Here is a 15,969-nt window from a genome sequence, read left to right as displayed (position 1 = left end):
TACGGTTAAACCCATGACAACATGACTACAGGGTACGCACACAGTGTTTGTATTTAAATAAAGCCTTTTGAGACGTAAGTACTCTTGATTGAGACTTGCTTCAAAAGTGATCGAATGAGAGAGAATTACTATGGAGATGATTTCATTATCTATCTGTAATTGTGTATGTCATTGAAAGAGCCTTACTGGTTTCATGTTAGTCAGTACTTGAAATGCTGAAATATTTGAGGAAATATGAGTGGGATATGAGGCGTTGTTCAGCAAACACCTATATTGCTGTCAATCCAGTTAATACAAAACGGTTACTTGAATCTCCTGGAATTTCATTATGAAGTTCATTTAAAGTGCTGCAGATTAATGATGTTTAAAAGGAAATGAATTATTAGTAGTCTATACTTAGTAGCGTAAGAATTACACAATTCTGTATTTTGTATATTATTTCAGTAACACAAGCCTGGCCTTTTTGGATAATGTATATTTGAAAACATACAAACGTCTATATTCCTTTATATATTTTTGTGTACCGTGCCAATTTTTTAAGGCCCACAGTCTTTTTCATCTTTTGTTCTGCTCTTATGTGTGCACTCTCTCTCTCTCTCTCTCTCTCTCTCTCTCTCTCTCTCTCTCTCTGTCTCGGTGTTGAATGAATCATTTAACCATTCTTAATGTCCTGTGTTTCTATGTACATATAAATCATGCATAAAACACTTTATAGCAATGGGAGTGTAGGTGTGAGTGGGTGTTATAGCAGGATATGATTCACTTGGAGACTTAAAGGAGAAAATCCGGTTTCACCGCTTTGCACTAAACACCTCCCTCAGAAGCCGTGTCTTTCGGGTGCGGTGTCATTAAAGGCTGTTCCATTTTAAAGGGTGTTTCAAATACGCCAATGAACTGCAGCCTGCTTTCTGAGTGCTCAGTAAGTGTGTACTGTATCACACAACCTGAGAATGTGAAGAAAATGGTAGAAATAATAGTAAACGTCAATGAGGTACAAGTCTATGAGAAAGCATGAGCCACTTGTATCAAAATCGGTCAATTATTCTGCGGCTCACATGGGATGAGGCTTTTTTTTATGAGACATCATGGCGTTTTTGCAGATTTTTTTGTGTGTGGGGCGACTGGATACAGAGGAGGCATAGTGCCGAGGAAGTAAAGATGCACATCCAGGGTGCAGCACAGCGCTATTGAGTGTAGTTGCATTTACATTTACCTCATTTGGCTGATGCTTTTATACAAAGTGACTTATAATAGAGACAGGATACTGGTGGGCAGTTGGGGGTTAAGGGACCCAACAGTGGAGATGCTGGAATTTGCACTAACAATCTTCCTATCAGTAGACCAATCCCCTAACTTCTGAGCCACCACTACCCAGAATGAGCAAGGTATTTCAGTGCAATGAGAGGAGTTTCACTACGAAGCAATGTGTCCAGAAAGGCTTGTTGATAGATTTTCATAGCAAAATCACCTCACAAGCAGTAGATGGATCTTCAATTACAGGCCCAAAACCCTCAAATTGCTTCTTTAATGCTTTTGGCACAAAATGAACTTCATTGAATTGGAACACAGATTTTTTTCCTTCTGTTGTCAAAGCACCATTTCCCATTTTCTCAGCTCTTAAGTTTCACTCCTTTAATATTACAATAGTACAAAGTTTGGGATTTTTGGAAGAGAAGAAAAATAAGTTGCAGACATAATTCAGAACTTGGATCTCCTCACCATTCACACACCATATAAAATTTTGAGCTTTTTTATTCTTTTGTAACATATATTATAAAGTTCTAGGTCTTACTTTATTATATGATTATGTAGTAATGCAAGTACTTAAGTGCCTTGTGATTATTTTTTTCATGTTTTAATTCTAGATATTGGTGTTTTCTGTATGATTGTTTACATGTACTGGAATAAAGTACCTTTTAAACTGTGGTGTACCACTTTCAATCCCTTATCTAAAGACAGTTTTCATTTTGGAAGGCCAACTTTGGCCCCCTGTCTGTCCAAATGGTCCTCCATTATGGTGCCTGCGTGCAGGAGGGTGGGGTTCTTTCTGGGATCCAAAGAGTACCAAAATAATTAGAGTATATGGCAGTGGGGACATGCTGTTTTACTATGGAATATTTCTTCAAAAAAGTTTAAAATAGCCCGAAGATTTACTTTTGGGTTTTACTGAGGTCAGCTCATCATCTCACCAACTATAATATTTAATACAGTGCATTTACAGTGAAGTCATGTGCAGCTGTGTTCTACATATGTAGAACTTTTCTATTATCTGTAGAAACAAATGCTAAACCTTAATCATGCAAACAAGTCTTAGCATTGTTTTGAAGCCATGTTTTTGATGATTTCATCAACCTCATCAATACGTAGCTAGAACTGGTAGTGCACTGGTAGTTGTAATTGTTCTTGGTCTGTTTAATAAATTATACATAGTTGTGTGGAGAAAAAAAAAACCCCACAGGATACTATACACTGATATGTGATGCTTTATAATACATCCATCATTATTATACAAATGTTTTGTCACTAATGTCATGTTATACAATAATTAACTCACTGCTTAGTGTTACATTATATAATAGCACTACTGTTAGCTCTGTTATATAATAACCGTTTATTTAATGTTAACTTAAATAGTGCTGTAATTGGTGTGTGTTTGTGTATATGTGTGTGTGTGTATATATATATATATATATATATATATATATATATATATATATATATTAATAGAGTATTGTAACATCATTATTACTAGCACTTTGCGTTATTTGTGTATTTTAGTTATGTTTCATTGCATGTATACAGTGTATGTATGCATAGACACACACACACACACACACACACACACACACATATATATATATATATATATATATATATATATATATATATATAGGTCCCCCTTGTGTTGCCAAAACAGTTCTGACATATCGAGGCATTTACTTCACAAGACCTCTGAAGGTGTGCTGTGGTATCTGGCACCAAGACGTTAGCAGCAGATCCTTTAAGTACTGTAAGTTGCGAGGTGGGGCCGCCACGGATCAGACTTGTGTGTCCAGCACATCCCACAGATGCTTGATCACATTGAGATCTGGAGAATTTGGAGGCCAAGTCAACACCTTGAACTCTTTGTCATGTTCCTCAAATTATTCCTGAATAATTTTTGCAGTGTGCCAGGACACGTTATCCTGCTGAAAGAGGCCACTGCCATTAGGGAATACTGTTGCCATGAAGGGGTGTACTTGGTCTGCAACAATGTTTAGGTAGGTGCTACGTGTCAAAGTAACTTCCACATGAATGCCAGGACCCAAGATTTCCCAGCAGAACATTGCCTTGCCTTCTTCCCATAGTGCATCCTGGTGCTATCTCTTTCCCAGGTAAGCAAGACACACACACACGGCCATCCACATGGTAAAAAAGAAAAACATGATTCTTCAGACCAGTCCATCTTCTTCCATTGCTCCATGGTCCAATTCTGATGCTCACGTGCCTATTTTGGGAGATTTCGGTGGTGGACAGGGGTCAGCATGGGCACTCTAACCGGTCTGCAGCTACACAGCCCCAAACACATCAAGCTGAGATGCACTGTGTGTTCTGACACCCTTCTATCACAGCCAGCATTAACTTTTTTCAGCAATTTGTGCAACAGTAGCTCTTCGGTGATATCGGACCAGACGGGCTAGCCTTCGCTTCTCATACACATCAGTGAGCCTTGGGCACCCATGACCCTGTCGCTGATTCACTGGTTGTCCTTCCTTGGACCACTTTTGGTAGGATCTAACCACTGTGTATTACAAACACCCCACAAGACCTGCTGTTTTAGAGATGCTCTGACCCAGTTGTCTAGCCATCACAATTTATCCCTTGTCAAAGCTCCTCAGATCCTTATGCTTGCCCATTTTTTTCTGCTTCTAACACATCAACTTTGAGAACTGACAGTTCACTGTTCACTATATCAATATAAATAAATAAATATATATATATATATATATATATATATATATATATATATATATATATATATTATATATATAAATATATATTATACACACACATTCACACACTATGTGTGTGATGTAATCTATGCAATGTAATGCAAGATTGCTTGAATTTCTGTGTGCGTGTGAAGGGTGTGATCCTGAAACTGCTTGCCCATTTTTTTCTGCTTCTAACACATCAACTTTGAGAACTGACAATTCACTGTTCCCTATATATATATATATATATATATATATATATATATATATATATATATATATATATATATATATATATACACACACACATATACAGTGTATCTATGCAATGTAATGCAAGATTGCTTGAATTGCTGTGTGCGTGTGTGAAGGGTGTGATCCTGAAACTGCTCTGCTCTCATGTGGTAGAGGTGGGGTAGTGCACACATACACACTCAAACACACACACACATGCACACGCACAAATACGGTCATTCAGTTCAAAGTTAGGTGGGTAAAGCTAGAGCTCTCTCAGGAGGAAGTGGAGCTTGTGGTTTCATACATCTGAGCCGGCACTGAGAGTGTGTGTGTGAATGTGTCCTAATGGTTCTGCTGGTCCAGAGAAGGACATGACGCAAGACAGATCTGCTAACGGACAGCAGCTGAAGATCGTGATCGTAGGGGATGGAGGTTGTGGGAAAACGTCTCTGCTGATGGTGTATGCTAAAGGAGATTTCCCTGAGGTGAAAACAACACATTTTTTTTTCACACAGTTTCAGACTAATCAGGATCTTGTGCACCATGTAGTATGTTAACAGAGCACATCATCGCTGAGAAATTCAGGGTTCTATAATGCTGAGTTTACAGTTTAGAATTTCAGTCTTGTTCTGTTGTAATGAACATTCTTGAACATTAACTGTGTTACATCGATGATGTTCAGGGTCCGGCAATATCAACACATCTTTATTTAAGTTGTCCTTAATTGTAAAATACACCGTAACTAAGGCTGATCTTTAAAGAAGAATTTATGCACATTAGACCAAACAAAGTTCTGTTTAGACACCACACAGACTAGTGTAACAAAGATTTATTACTATAATTGACACAGTCATAAGTTGCAATGTTATGTTTAAATACATAATAATAATAGTAACTAAGCCTGATTAAAACTTTGACAAGCTAGTAATGTATTGTGTCAAGATGATACTGGGACATTAAAAATGCAGCAGTCTAAAGTTAGTTGGTAAAGTTAAATACACTAAAAGCTAAAACATATGTACATTCAACTAATTAATCAAACATTCCTGGCCAATCAATTGTTCTTATAAACAATTTAATCTTGTTATCAGGATAACTCAATGGAGTAATCTAAACACGCTTGGTTGTGAAATAGTTACATTAATTACACAAAATTTGATTTAGGATTTAACCACAATAACTCTCCTTTCACTAGTGACAGTAGTGTGTCTCAGAGTTAGCTAGGTTAACCACTGAGTGAACTGCCTAAAGTGCTAATACACTTCCTTTCTTGCTACCGGCATGGAACACACCTTAAAAAAAAAAAGAGAAGAAAAAAAAAGAGAAGAAAAAAAGGTGACTTTCCTAACAGTGAAATTTGATAACTGATTTAAAACAAAACCACACTGATGGCTGAACACAGATACAACATTATAACATATAAAATAACCCATCCTGGAAAATAATAATAGACCATATCAATAAATATACAAGTTTGGAAAGACAAAAATGTATGTAGGAAAAGAAAGTCATTTTAAGTGAGTTCAACCTGTTGCTCCCCTGTGATATTGTACTTAATGAGAGTGATCACATCTTTGATATGTTTGGATAACATATATAATAACTCTCTCCCATCGAAAAGCTTTCTCAGTGTAAATGTGATAAATCAGTCTAGTGAAAAACCTAGCATTTACCGAAGAAACAGAATTGAATTGACTTCTACCTGCTAGGTGTAAGTCGTATATCCAGTCTTAGTGAATACTTACGACTAGCTGGTGCAACTAGGCAAGTTATACTAATGTCTAGTCTCTGTAGCCCGCTTTCCATCTCTGCTTTATTTTCAGGTGACTAAAGCCCCCCTTTACCTAAGGGACCCTGGGTATCTAGTGCCAGTAGATCCAATCTCTGCAATGGCAGGTGGATAGACTAGAGAAATAGCACACACAAAAAAAAACACAACATTTAAACAGGTGTCAGTATACATTGCATCATTTACTCTTCACTAACATTACTGTGTGTGACAGTGTGAATTTCAAGGAAGGAAATGCACTTTCAAAACACGACAGGGTGATTTACACATCTACACATTCACACCCAGTGTGTTGTGGAAAAGTAAATAAAAGGCTCCATTTTGTCCTAGTCATATGGTTTCAATTCCCCACTAATGTCACTATACTACAGTTGTTGTGTATACACACTGTATCTTCACTATTGTCTCTGGTCACATTGTTTATATCACACACTTCACTCTCAAGGCCACTTATTGCTGTCCTTCATTAATAAGCTTAATAATAATAATTTATTGTAATTAAATTCCCTAGCAATTAATTTAGGGATAATTCTTCTTGTTTTGAACTTTGAGCACAGGAAGTGGTTCAGAAACAGAAGGTGGTTCAAAACAACTGTTTCGTGTGGCTAAAGAGTCGTTTTTAATTGGTTACACCGACGACAAATCTTTTCACGTTTTTTCATTAATTAAATGTATTTCTAAATGAAATTATGTGTCAGGTGGATTTTTTAAAATCTTGCTTACACCTGTATGAAGTTACATCAGGACACTGATCATTTGTACTGTATTACATATTTCTTAGACAGGGAAACAATGGTGGTACAGCAAGTCACCTCACAGCTCTCTGATTTGTTCCTGAGCTCAGGTTTTGCATGTCCTCCTTGTGTCGGTGTGGGCTTTCTTCAGGGTTCTCTGGTTTCCTCCAAAACCATGCAGGGGAATAGCCTACTCTAAATTGCACATAGCTGTGAATAAGTCTGTGAATGTATTTTTGTGTGTGTGTGTGTGTGTGTGTGTGTGTGTGTGTGTGTGTGTGTGCATGCTTACTCAATATAAACACACAAAATGTAAAGGGAACAATTAAGCATGTTTATAAGTTATCAAATGTTATTTAAATGTTTTTTAACAGTTACTGGCTGGTGGCTGGGTATTGAATGGATCTTTGATTAAGAGAAGTAGGCGCGATGGCATTTTTGGGGTTCATTAGCTGGCATTCATGGCACGACACACACCAACTGTGTACAACTGACCAGGCAATAGAAACTGACAATTAGATAGTTCTGCATTTTATCCTGTCCTGAGAGCCCTGTCATATATGTATGCATTTAAATATGAAATAATATTTTTGTATTTACACAATTGTATTTTTTTCTTATTCAGACTTATGCTCCATCTGTGTTTGAAAAGTACATGACGACAGTGAAACATGGTGGGAAAGAGATTCAGTTGAACCTGTATGACACAGCAGGTATATATATATACACACACACACACACACACACACATTTCAAATTCCATTCTTTATACTGCATTCCTTATAGTTTAACACAGGTCTGAAAAGATGGTGACTCACAAATATACACATACACAACACACCTTAATACAGAGAAACATGACACACCTTACATTCTTGTAGAGAATTCCTGCGTTTGACATAGTGAAACACTACACACCTTACATTCTTCTGAGTGTTTACTGATGATAGGAAACGAGAGATACACATTATATTAAAGGTTCAAAACTCTCTGTATCCTGAATACCATGTTTAATATGTGTATATGTAGGCATAATTCTTACTATACCCTTAAATACCGTGTGTACAGAGTGAACAGTGCAAAAACACTGTGATTAAACATTCAGTTCACTAGCATCACAGAAAACAACCCACATATTTACATTATAATAAATAGGCTAAACTACAAACTAGCATAATAGTAACCAGGCTAGTCTACAAACTATCTTTATCGTAAATGGGATAAACTACAACATAGATTTATAGTAAACAGGCTAAACTACAAACTAGCATGTAAACGGGCTAAACTACAAACTAGCTTTACATTAAACAGGCTAAACTACCAGTTAGCATAATAGTAAACAGGATAAACTACAAACTAGCATATTAGTAAACAAGTTAAGCTACAAACTAGCATAATAGCAAATGGGCTAAAATACAAACTATCTTCATAGTAAACAGGCTAAACTACAAGCAAGCATAATAATAAACAGGCTAAACTACAAACTAGCATATTAGTAAACAAGCTAAACCGCAAACTAGCATAATAGTAAACAGGCTAAACAGCATACTGGCTTCATAATAAACAGGCTAAACTATAAATTAGCGTAATAGTAAACAAGATAAACTACAAACTAGTATTATAGCAAATGGGCTAAAATACAAACTAGCTTCATAGTAAACAGGCTAAACTACAAACTAGCTTTATAGTATACAGGCTAAACTACAAAAAATTAGCATAACAGGAAACAGGCTAAACTACAAACCAGCTTTATAGTAAACAGGCTAAAATACAAACTAGCATAATAGTAAACAGGCTAAACTACAAAGTAGCATAATATTAAATGATATAAACTACAAACTAGCATATTAGTAAAGAGGCTAAACAGCAAACTAACATAATAGTATACAGGCTAATATACAAATTAGTATAATAGTACATGGGCTAATCTTCAAACTAGCTTTACAGTGAACAAGCAAAACTACAAACTAGGATAAGAGTTAATTGGCTAACCTACTGACTATCATTATAGTGCTTTACCATCACAGCAGATTAGCATTATTTTAAGGAGGCTACCCCAAAGTCAATATTAATTTTTATAAAAGTTGTATACATATAGTAAGTCTGTTACAGTATTATAAAAACACAGTATGCAGTGTTTAATGTTTCACTACACACCTTTCACCTGCATGTTGTAATTTTTGTCAGATCGACTCTCATTATTACTGAAGGGCCTCAGAACAGTTATTGTGCTGATGTAGATGTTTACAGTTTCTCAGCAGAATATGATACTTTGTCAGTTTGACGGGAAACATAGTGCGGATATGATGTGATCAAAGCGGTTGTCATGTCTGCACAGCAGGAAGTGGAGAGTTTTAGGTGAAACACCACATCCTGTTAGTGTTGCACAGACTCATCACTGAGCACTCAGACAGGTGTTCAACTGTCCATCAAACAGCACAAGAAAATAGTGAAATAAATAGTGTGAAAATAAGAACGGGGTAAGGGGGTATATGTTTCTCCTTACAGACAGATAATGTATATTTGAAATTATTTTGTAATTACAGACCCACATAAAGATATCCTCTTTTTTTATTATGTCATTTATAATTTAGAATTACATTTTATTATACACAATAATAATACGTTGTTATCTCAAAAAGTAGAAGAATCAGAACAATGTTATCTTATACAGGGTCTTTTTGATTAAAGTGTTCTGTTCTCTCAGTGGTAAAAGATGAGATTAGACTCTGACTAGCATGTGTACATATATTAATAAATATAGCTTTTTATACCAGAAATACATATCAAAATGTTTTACTGGGGTATGTTGATGGTAATGCTTCAATTCTTTTATTTATTATTTATATATATATATATATTTTTTTTTTACTGCATGTGGTTTCTAGCTATTTATAAACATTACAATATACAAGATTTCTGCTATATGATCCACGCTAGACCTATAATTACACAAACATATTTTTCTGACTACTTGTAAAAACTACTAATGTTATAGGCTACAGTATGGCATTTCTTCAGATTAGTGTATACATTTCACTATTGTTTATGCATGGAGTTGAACTGTATGAATGTATGAACATAGGCTAACAGCTATTTTTAGAGCAGCACAAATGAGGGTCCATCATGTGCAACCTAGATCATTTTAAACCTAGTTAATATATAAACAGGCTAACATTATACATCACTGTAATAAAATTATTAAACAGCGACAGTGCTGAGTATAATTCTATTCAGAATATAGCCACATTGGGTTGTACTGTATTGTAAACCATTAAAGAAAATACTGGTCATTCAGTAGAATTGCTCATTCTGATCATTTTTAAACAGATGACATTGTGACAGCACTTTAGAGTTACAGAGATGAGAATTCTGTGCTTCCTTATCGTTACCAGACGTATGTGTGTAAGAGCTTCTGAGGAACAGGAAGAGTGAGGCAGGATGTGGTTTTACCATCCACACTGCTTTTAAATGCAATGATCAGACAGAACGTTGTGTCACATAATGATGATTTGTATACAATAAAACGGCACTTTATTGAACACTGAATATCAGAATGCACGTGTAGTGATGCTCATGAAAATTCAAAATAAAAAATCTATCACTGAAAAGTCTATATAGAGTAAATAAATCATATACACATATGAATATGTGCAACGCTAAATATCAGTGTACAGTTGTAAAAAGTAAACAGTACTTTCGGCTGTTTGAAATGAACAAATAATAAAAAAAACAATTGAAATAGTTCAACACAATGAATGCTTCAAGTGGTTTCCCAAAGTTCAACTGAAAATACAACTTATAACGATTTCTGTAGTTTCAAAATTATTCAACCCCCTGAATAGAATCCCTCACAACATCACAAATGTGCAAAACAGGTGTTGTCTCAAGCACACCTGATGCAATTAATCAAGGGCTTCATTAGTTGCACCAGGTGTGCTTGAGCTGGAACACATGAAATACCTGAACTGGTTAGGGGTAGAAAATATATGAAATACCTGAATGGGGCAGAAAAAGGAAGCTATCAATGACTGCAGGCAGAATTCTGAGAAGGCAGGTTGTGAAAAACCCTCGAGTGATTGCAAAAGACCTGCAGTGAGACTTGGTGGCAACAGGCACTGAGGTTTCAGTGAGCACAGTAAGGCATGTACTGAACGCAGAAGGTTTCCATGCCAGATCTCCAAGACGTACACCACTACTGACCCAAAAGCACAAGAAAACTCGGCTCAAAATCTTATAAATAAGCCACAGAAGTTTTGGGATTCTATCCTGTGGAGCGATGAAACAAAACTGGAACTTTTCAGCACGATGGATCAGCGGTATGTCTGGAGGAAGAAGAATGAACACTCTGTCCACAGTCAAGCATGGTGGTGGCTCGGTGATGCTCTGGGACTGCTTTGCATTCTCTGGCACTGGAAACCTGCAGCATATGGAAGACAAGATGGATTCATTGAAGTATCAGGAAATCCTAGGAGAAAACCTCATGCCATCTATGAGGAAGCTGAAGCTTGGGCGTCATTGGACCTTCCAACAGGACAGTGATCCCAAGCATACCTCAAATTCCAAGGCTTGGTTGAAGAAGTCCTGGAAGATTCTCAAGGGCCATCAGTCACCTGACTTGAACCCCATAGAAAATCTCTGGTGGGATTTGAAGAAGGCGGTTGCAACAAACAAATCCAAGAATATTACTGAACTGGAGACCATTGCTCATGAGGAGTGGGCTATGATTCCTCAGAAACGCTGCCAGAAGGTATGCATCTCATCTGCAGCAGGTCATAACAGCAAAAGGGTGCTCTACTAAGTATTAAATATGCTTACCATAAAGTTGAATAATTTTGAAACTGGAGAAATCATTATAAGTTGCATTTTCAGTTGAATTTGGGGAAAACACTTGAAGCATTCGTTGGGTCACACTATTTCAATCGTTTGTTTGATTTGTTCATTGCAAACAGCTGAAAGTCTGTAAATTTTGACAATAAACCTGATTTGCAATGGGGGTTGAATAATTTTGACTGCAACTTAAAGTGTACTGTGTGTGTGTTTTGTCAGGTCAGGATGATTACGACCGGTTGAGACCGCTCTCCTATCAGGATGCGAATCTCATCCTCGTGTGTTACGACGTCACAAACCCAACCAGCTACGACAATGTGTTAATTAAGGTACATTTACACACAACATGCAGTTTTGTTAAAAGCTACAATTGTTAAAAGTGGCTCACAAATAAAATTTTCTTGGATTGCATTGAATTGAGTCCTGTGGGTAATAAATCAACTTGTGAAATGTTGCAAATGTCTAGACAAGAAATTTTGTTCTCTAATTTTATATATAATTACTATATATATATATATATATATATATATATATATATATATATATATATATATATATATATATATATATATATATACAGTATATCACAAAGGTGAGTACACCCCTCACATTTTTGTAAATATTTGATTATATCTTTTAATGTGACAACACTGAAGAAATGACACTTTGCTACAGTGTAAACCTGTGAAGCTCTGGTGAACTCCATGCCCAAGAGGGTTAAGGCAGTGCTGGAAAATAATGGTGGCCACACAAAATATTGACAGTTTGGGCCCAATTTGGACATTTTCACTTAGGGGTGTACTCACTTTTGTTGCCAGTGGTTTAGACATTAATGGCTGTGTGTTGAGTTATTTTGAGGGGACAGTAAATTTACACTGTTATACAAGCTGTACACTCACTTTACATTGTAGCAAAGTGTCATTTCTTCAGTGTTGTCACATTAAAAGATATAATCAAATATTTACAAAAATGTGAGGGGTGTACTCACTTTTGTGAGATACTGTATATATATATATATATATATATATATATATATATATATATATATATATATAAAGCTAAATCACATGACCAACATAATGTGTGTGTGTGTGTGTGTGTGTGTGTGTGCACGCAGTGGTATCCAGAGGTGAATCATTTCTGCCGTGATGTCCCTGTGGTTCTGATTGGATGTAAGACAGATTTAAGAAAGGACAAAGAGAAAATGAGGAAACTGAGAGCGCTTGACCTCGAACCAATCACATACACTCAGGTGAGTGATGACATCATGCTGACATCACACAACAAAGCACCTGAACACACTACACAAAACAGATAAACAAATAGGCGTACAGATAGACAGTTCACTGTACATTATAGTGTGTTATGGTGTTCAGTATAATGATTCACAGTGTGTTACGGTGTGTTCAGTATCATGATTCACACTGTGTTACGGTGTGTTCAGTATAATGATTCACAGTGTGTTATGGTGTTCAGTATAATGATTCACAGTGTGTTACGGTGTTCAGTATAATGATTCACAGTGTGTTATGGTGTGTTCAGTATAATGATTCACAGTGTGTTATGGTGTTCAGTATAATGATTCACAGTGTGTTACGGTGTTCAGTATAATGATTCACAGTGTGTTACGGTGTGTTCAGTATAATGATTCACAGTGTGTTATGGTGTTCAGTATAATGATTCACAGTGTGTTACGGTGTTCAGTATAATGATTCACAGTGTGTTACGGTGTGTTCAGTATAATGATTCACAGTGTGTTACGGTGTTCAGTATAATGATTCACAGTGTGTTACGGTGTGTTCAGTATAATGATTCACAGTGTGTTATGGTGTTCAGTATAATGATTCACAGTGTGTTACGGTGTGTTCAGTATAATGATTCATAGTGTGTTATGGTGTTCAGTATAATGATTCACAGTGTGTTATGGTGTTCAGTATAATGATTCACAGTGTGTTATGGTGTTCAGTATAATGATTCATAGTGTGTTACGGTGTGTTCAGTATAATGATTCACACTGTGTTATGGTGTGTTCAGTATAATGATTCACAGTGTGTTATGGTGTGTTCAGTATAATGATTCATAGTGTGTTACGGTGTGTTCAGTATAATGATTCACACTGTGTTATGGTGTTCAGTATAATGATTCACACTGTGTTACAGTGTTCAGTATAATGATTCACACTGTGTTATGGTGTGTTCAGTATAATGATTCACACTGTGTTACAGTGTTCAGTATAATGATTCACACTGTGTTATGGTGTGTTCAGCATAATGATTCACACTGTGTTACAGTGTGTTCAGTATAATTTATTCACTGTATGTTTTGATGTGTTCAGGGAGAAGAGACACAGCGACAGATGAATGCTACACTCTACCTAGAATGTTCAGCTAAACACCGTGAGAATGTAGAGGACATTTTTAAAGAAGCCACTAAGCTGGCATTGGATCACAGTCGCAAATTACGGCACATGCGCAAAAAGCGGAGGAAGTGCCATATAATGTAATGACACCAGGAGAAGCAGTGTTCTTTAGTTTATGTAGCTTTTTTTTTTTTTTTTTACATTTGAATGACTGTATAAAGACTTTCAGGGAATCGATTGTTATTAAGTGTTTATTTGAATGAAGAAGGTAAGAAAATATGCTGCTATTGGCGTATTAGCTCATTAAATGCCAAATGTTAAATCAAGTGTCCTTTACACACTAGTGCATGTTCACTAGTGCATATTCAACCAGTTATACATGACACGTTACTGTGAAGTCAGCGCTCTCACATCACTAACCTGTCTGGAATTTTACATCTTAGATAATGTTCATTCTATGGGGCTTTAAACTTCTGGGTGTGTCAATGAGGTTTCTCTCTCCTTACAGTACCTTTAATAACCGTGATTACAACTAGCAATGCTAACTGAGATCACCAATGTGATGCCCATGTTAACCAGTACACAGAAAGCACTTCATTCTAATGGCTCAAAGCCATCAGGAAAACTTATTTGTGCGTTGTACAGATGCCAAAACTACACAACACACACGTCAGTATCTCTGCCCAAACATGTACTCAGGAACACTGTATTTCTGCTCTCTTGGTGAATTTTCCGATTTTTTTAGTAGCTGTACTGTAAGAAGATATTTAGCCAAGGACAACTAGAGTAGGGCTGGGCGATATGACAGAAGTATCATATCCACGATACTTGAGGACATTTCCACGATACACGATGCGTATAAAGATATATAATTTAGCTAACAAACTGACTGCAAATCAGAAGTAAATTAACCAACCCCCCCCCCCAAAAAAATGTTAAACTGATTTTGACGAGACTTTTCTTTGATGCCTACAAAGACAAAGAAGATTAAGCTTTTAAAGATGACGTAAAATCAACAGCATGCGTTTGTTACCATTTAAATTGTAATTATTAAAAACTTTTTTTAAAATACATCACCATACCAACGATATCTCAGAAAAGTGTATCGCATAATCATTAATCACGATATTATATCGATATAAGTTGTAGTAATAATAACATCACCACTAATGTGATGCCTGTGACTGTTAACCAATACAGACAAAGCACTTCATTCTATTGTCTCAATGCCAGCAGCAAAACTTATTTGTGGTTTCATTTACAAACCATCAGCCAGTCCTCTTTGGACCTAACAAATTATAATAAATGATTCACCAAAGGGGAAGGGAATGAATGGACCGGTCGAGAGAAACAGTACAGGTTTAACAGGTTCATTTGGCGGTTTTTAATTCTGGCGCAGTGTTGAGTCAAACCTTACAATGACGTTAAACACTGCCACCACACTGCACTGGATCAAATGTATGTTTATGGATATTTAGATTTGCAGCACCCCCTAGTGGCTAAATTACTGTCTGACCAATCAGAAACCAAAATTGTATCATGTGACTTTATCTCCACCATTCAAGGAGCTCCTGGAATGAACCTCACCCCTCCATAACAAAAGAAAATAATAACATCATTTACTAACTGAAAAAAATTGCATGCTTGTTTTTTTTCCCTTGTGAACCATAAGTCTAATTATTGATTTAAATTTTTTGTTGTTCCTCTTATTATTATTATTACATTTTTAAAATGTGTGCGGAATTCCCTGGGATAGTCTCCAGGCTCCCATGTGTAAGATAAGCGTTGTGGAAAATGGATGGATGGATGGATGGATGGATGGATGGAAGGTTATTAAAATATATTTTAAATATTATTCCAAAATAATTGTTTTTAATTTTGTTAGTCTACCCTAACTTATCAGCTTTAACCCTCGGCACGTTTAACAAACATTCTTTTGTTTGTTCACACATTTGCACTGACGATAACTTCACACACTTATTACACTGACGATAATTTGACTGAGACTGTTGGCCGGAAACTTTGGCAGAGCAGTGAGATGTAGGC

The 15,969-nt window shown here is 36.2% G+C and overlaps 1 protein-coding gene across 1 annotated transcript; it reads left to right on the top strand.

Moving 5' to 3' along the window:
• Positions 1-4,369: 4,369 nt before the first annotated feature.
• rhof (ras homolog family member F) lies at positions 4,370-15,960 on the top strand. The gene is made up of 5 exons (XM_053645476.1): positions 4,370-4,696; positions 7,360-7,447; positions 11,784-11,893; positions 12,682-12,816; positions 13,900-15,960. Exons 1-5 carry the CDS (start codon positions 4,547-4,549, stop codon positions 14,065-14,067), a joined length of 651 nt encoding a protein of 216 aa, XP_053501451.1. The 5' UTR covers positions 4,370-4,546; the 3' UTR covers positions 14,068-15,960.
• The last annotated feature ends 9 nt before the right edge of the window (positions 15,961-15,969 follow it).

This window comes from Ictalurus furcatus, chromosome 16, assembly GCF_023375685.1.
Source record: "Ictalurus furcatus strain D&B chromosome 16, Billie_1.0, whole genome shotgun sequence".
NCBI lineage: Eukaryota > Metazoa > Chordata > Actinopteri > Siluriformes > Ictaluridae > Ictalurus > Ictalurus furcatus.
The sequence above is the reverse complement of the archived record's forward strand: the minus strand, read 5'-3'. Positions and strand labels throughout refer to the sequence as shown.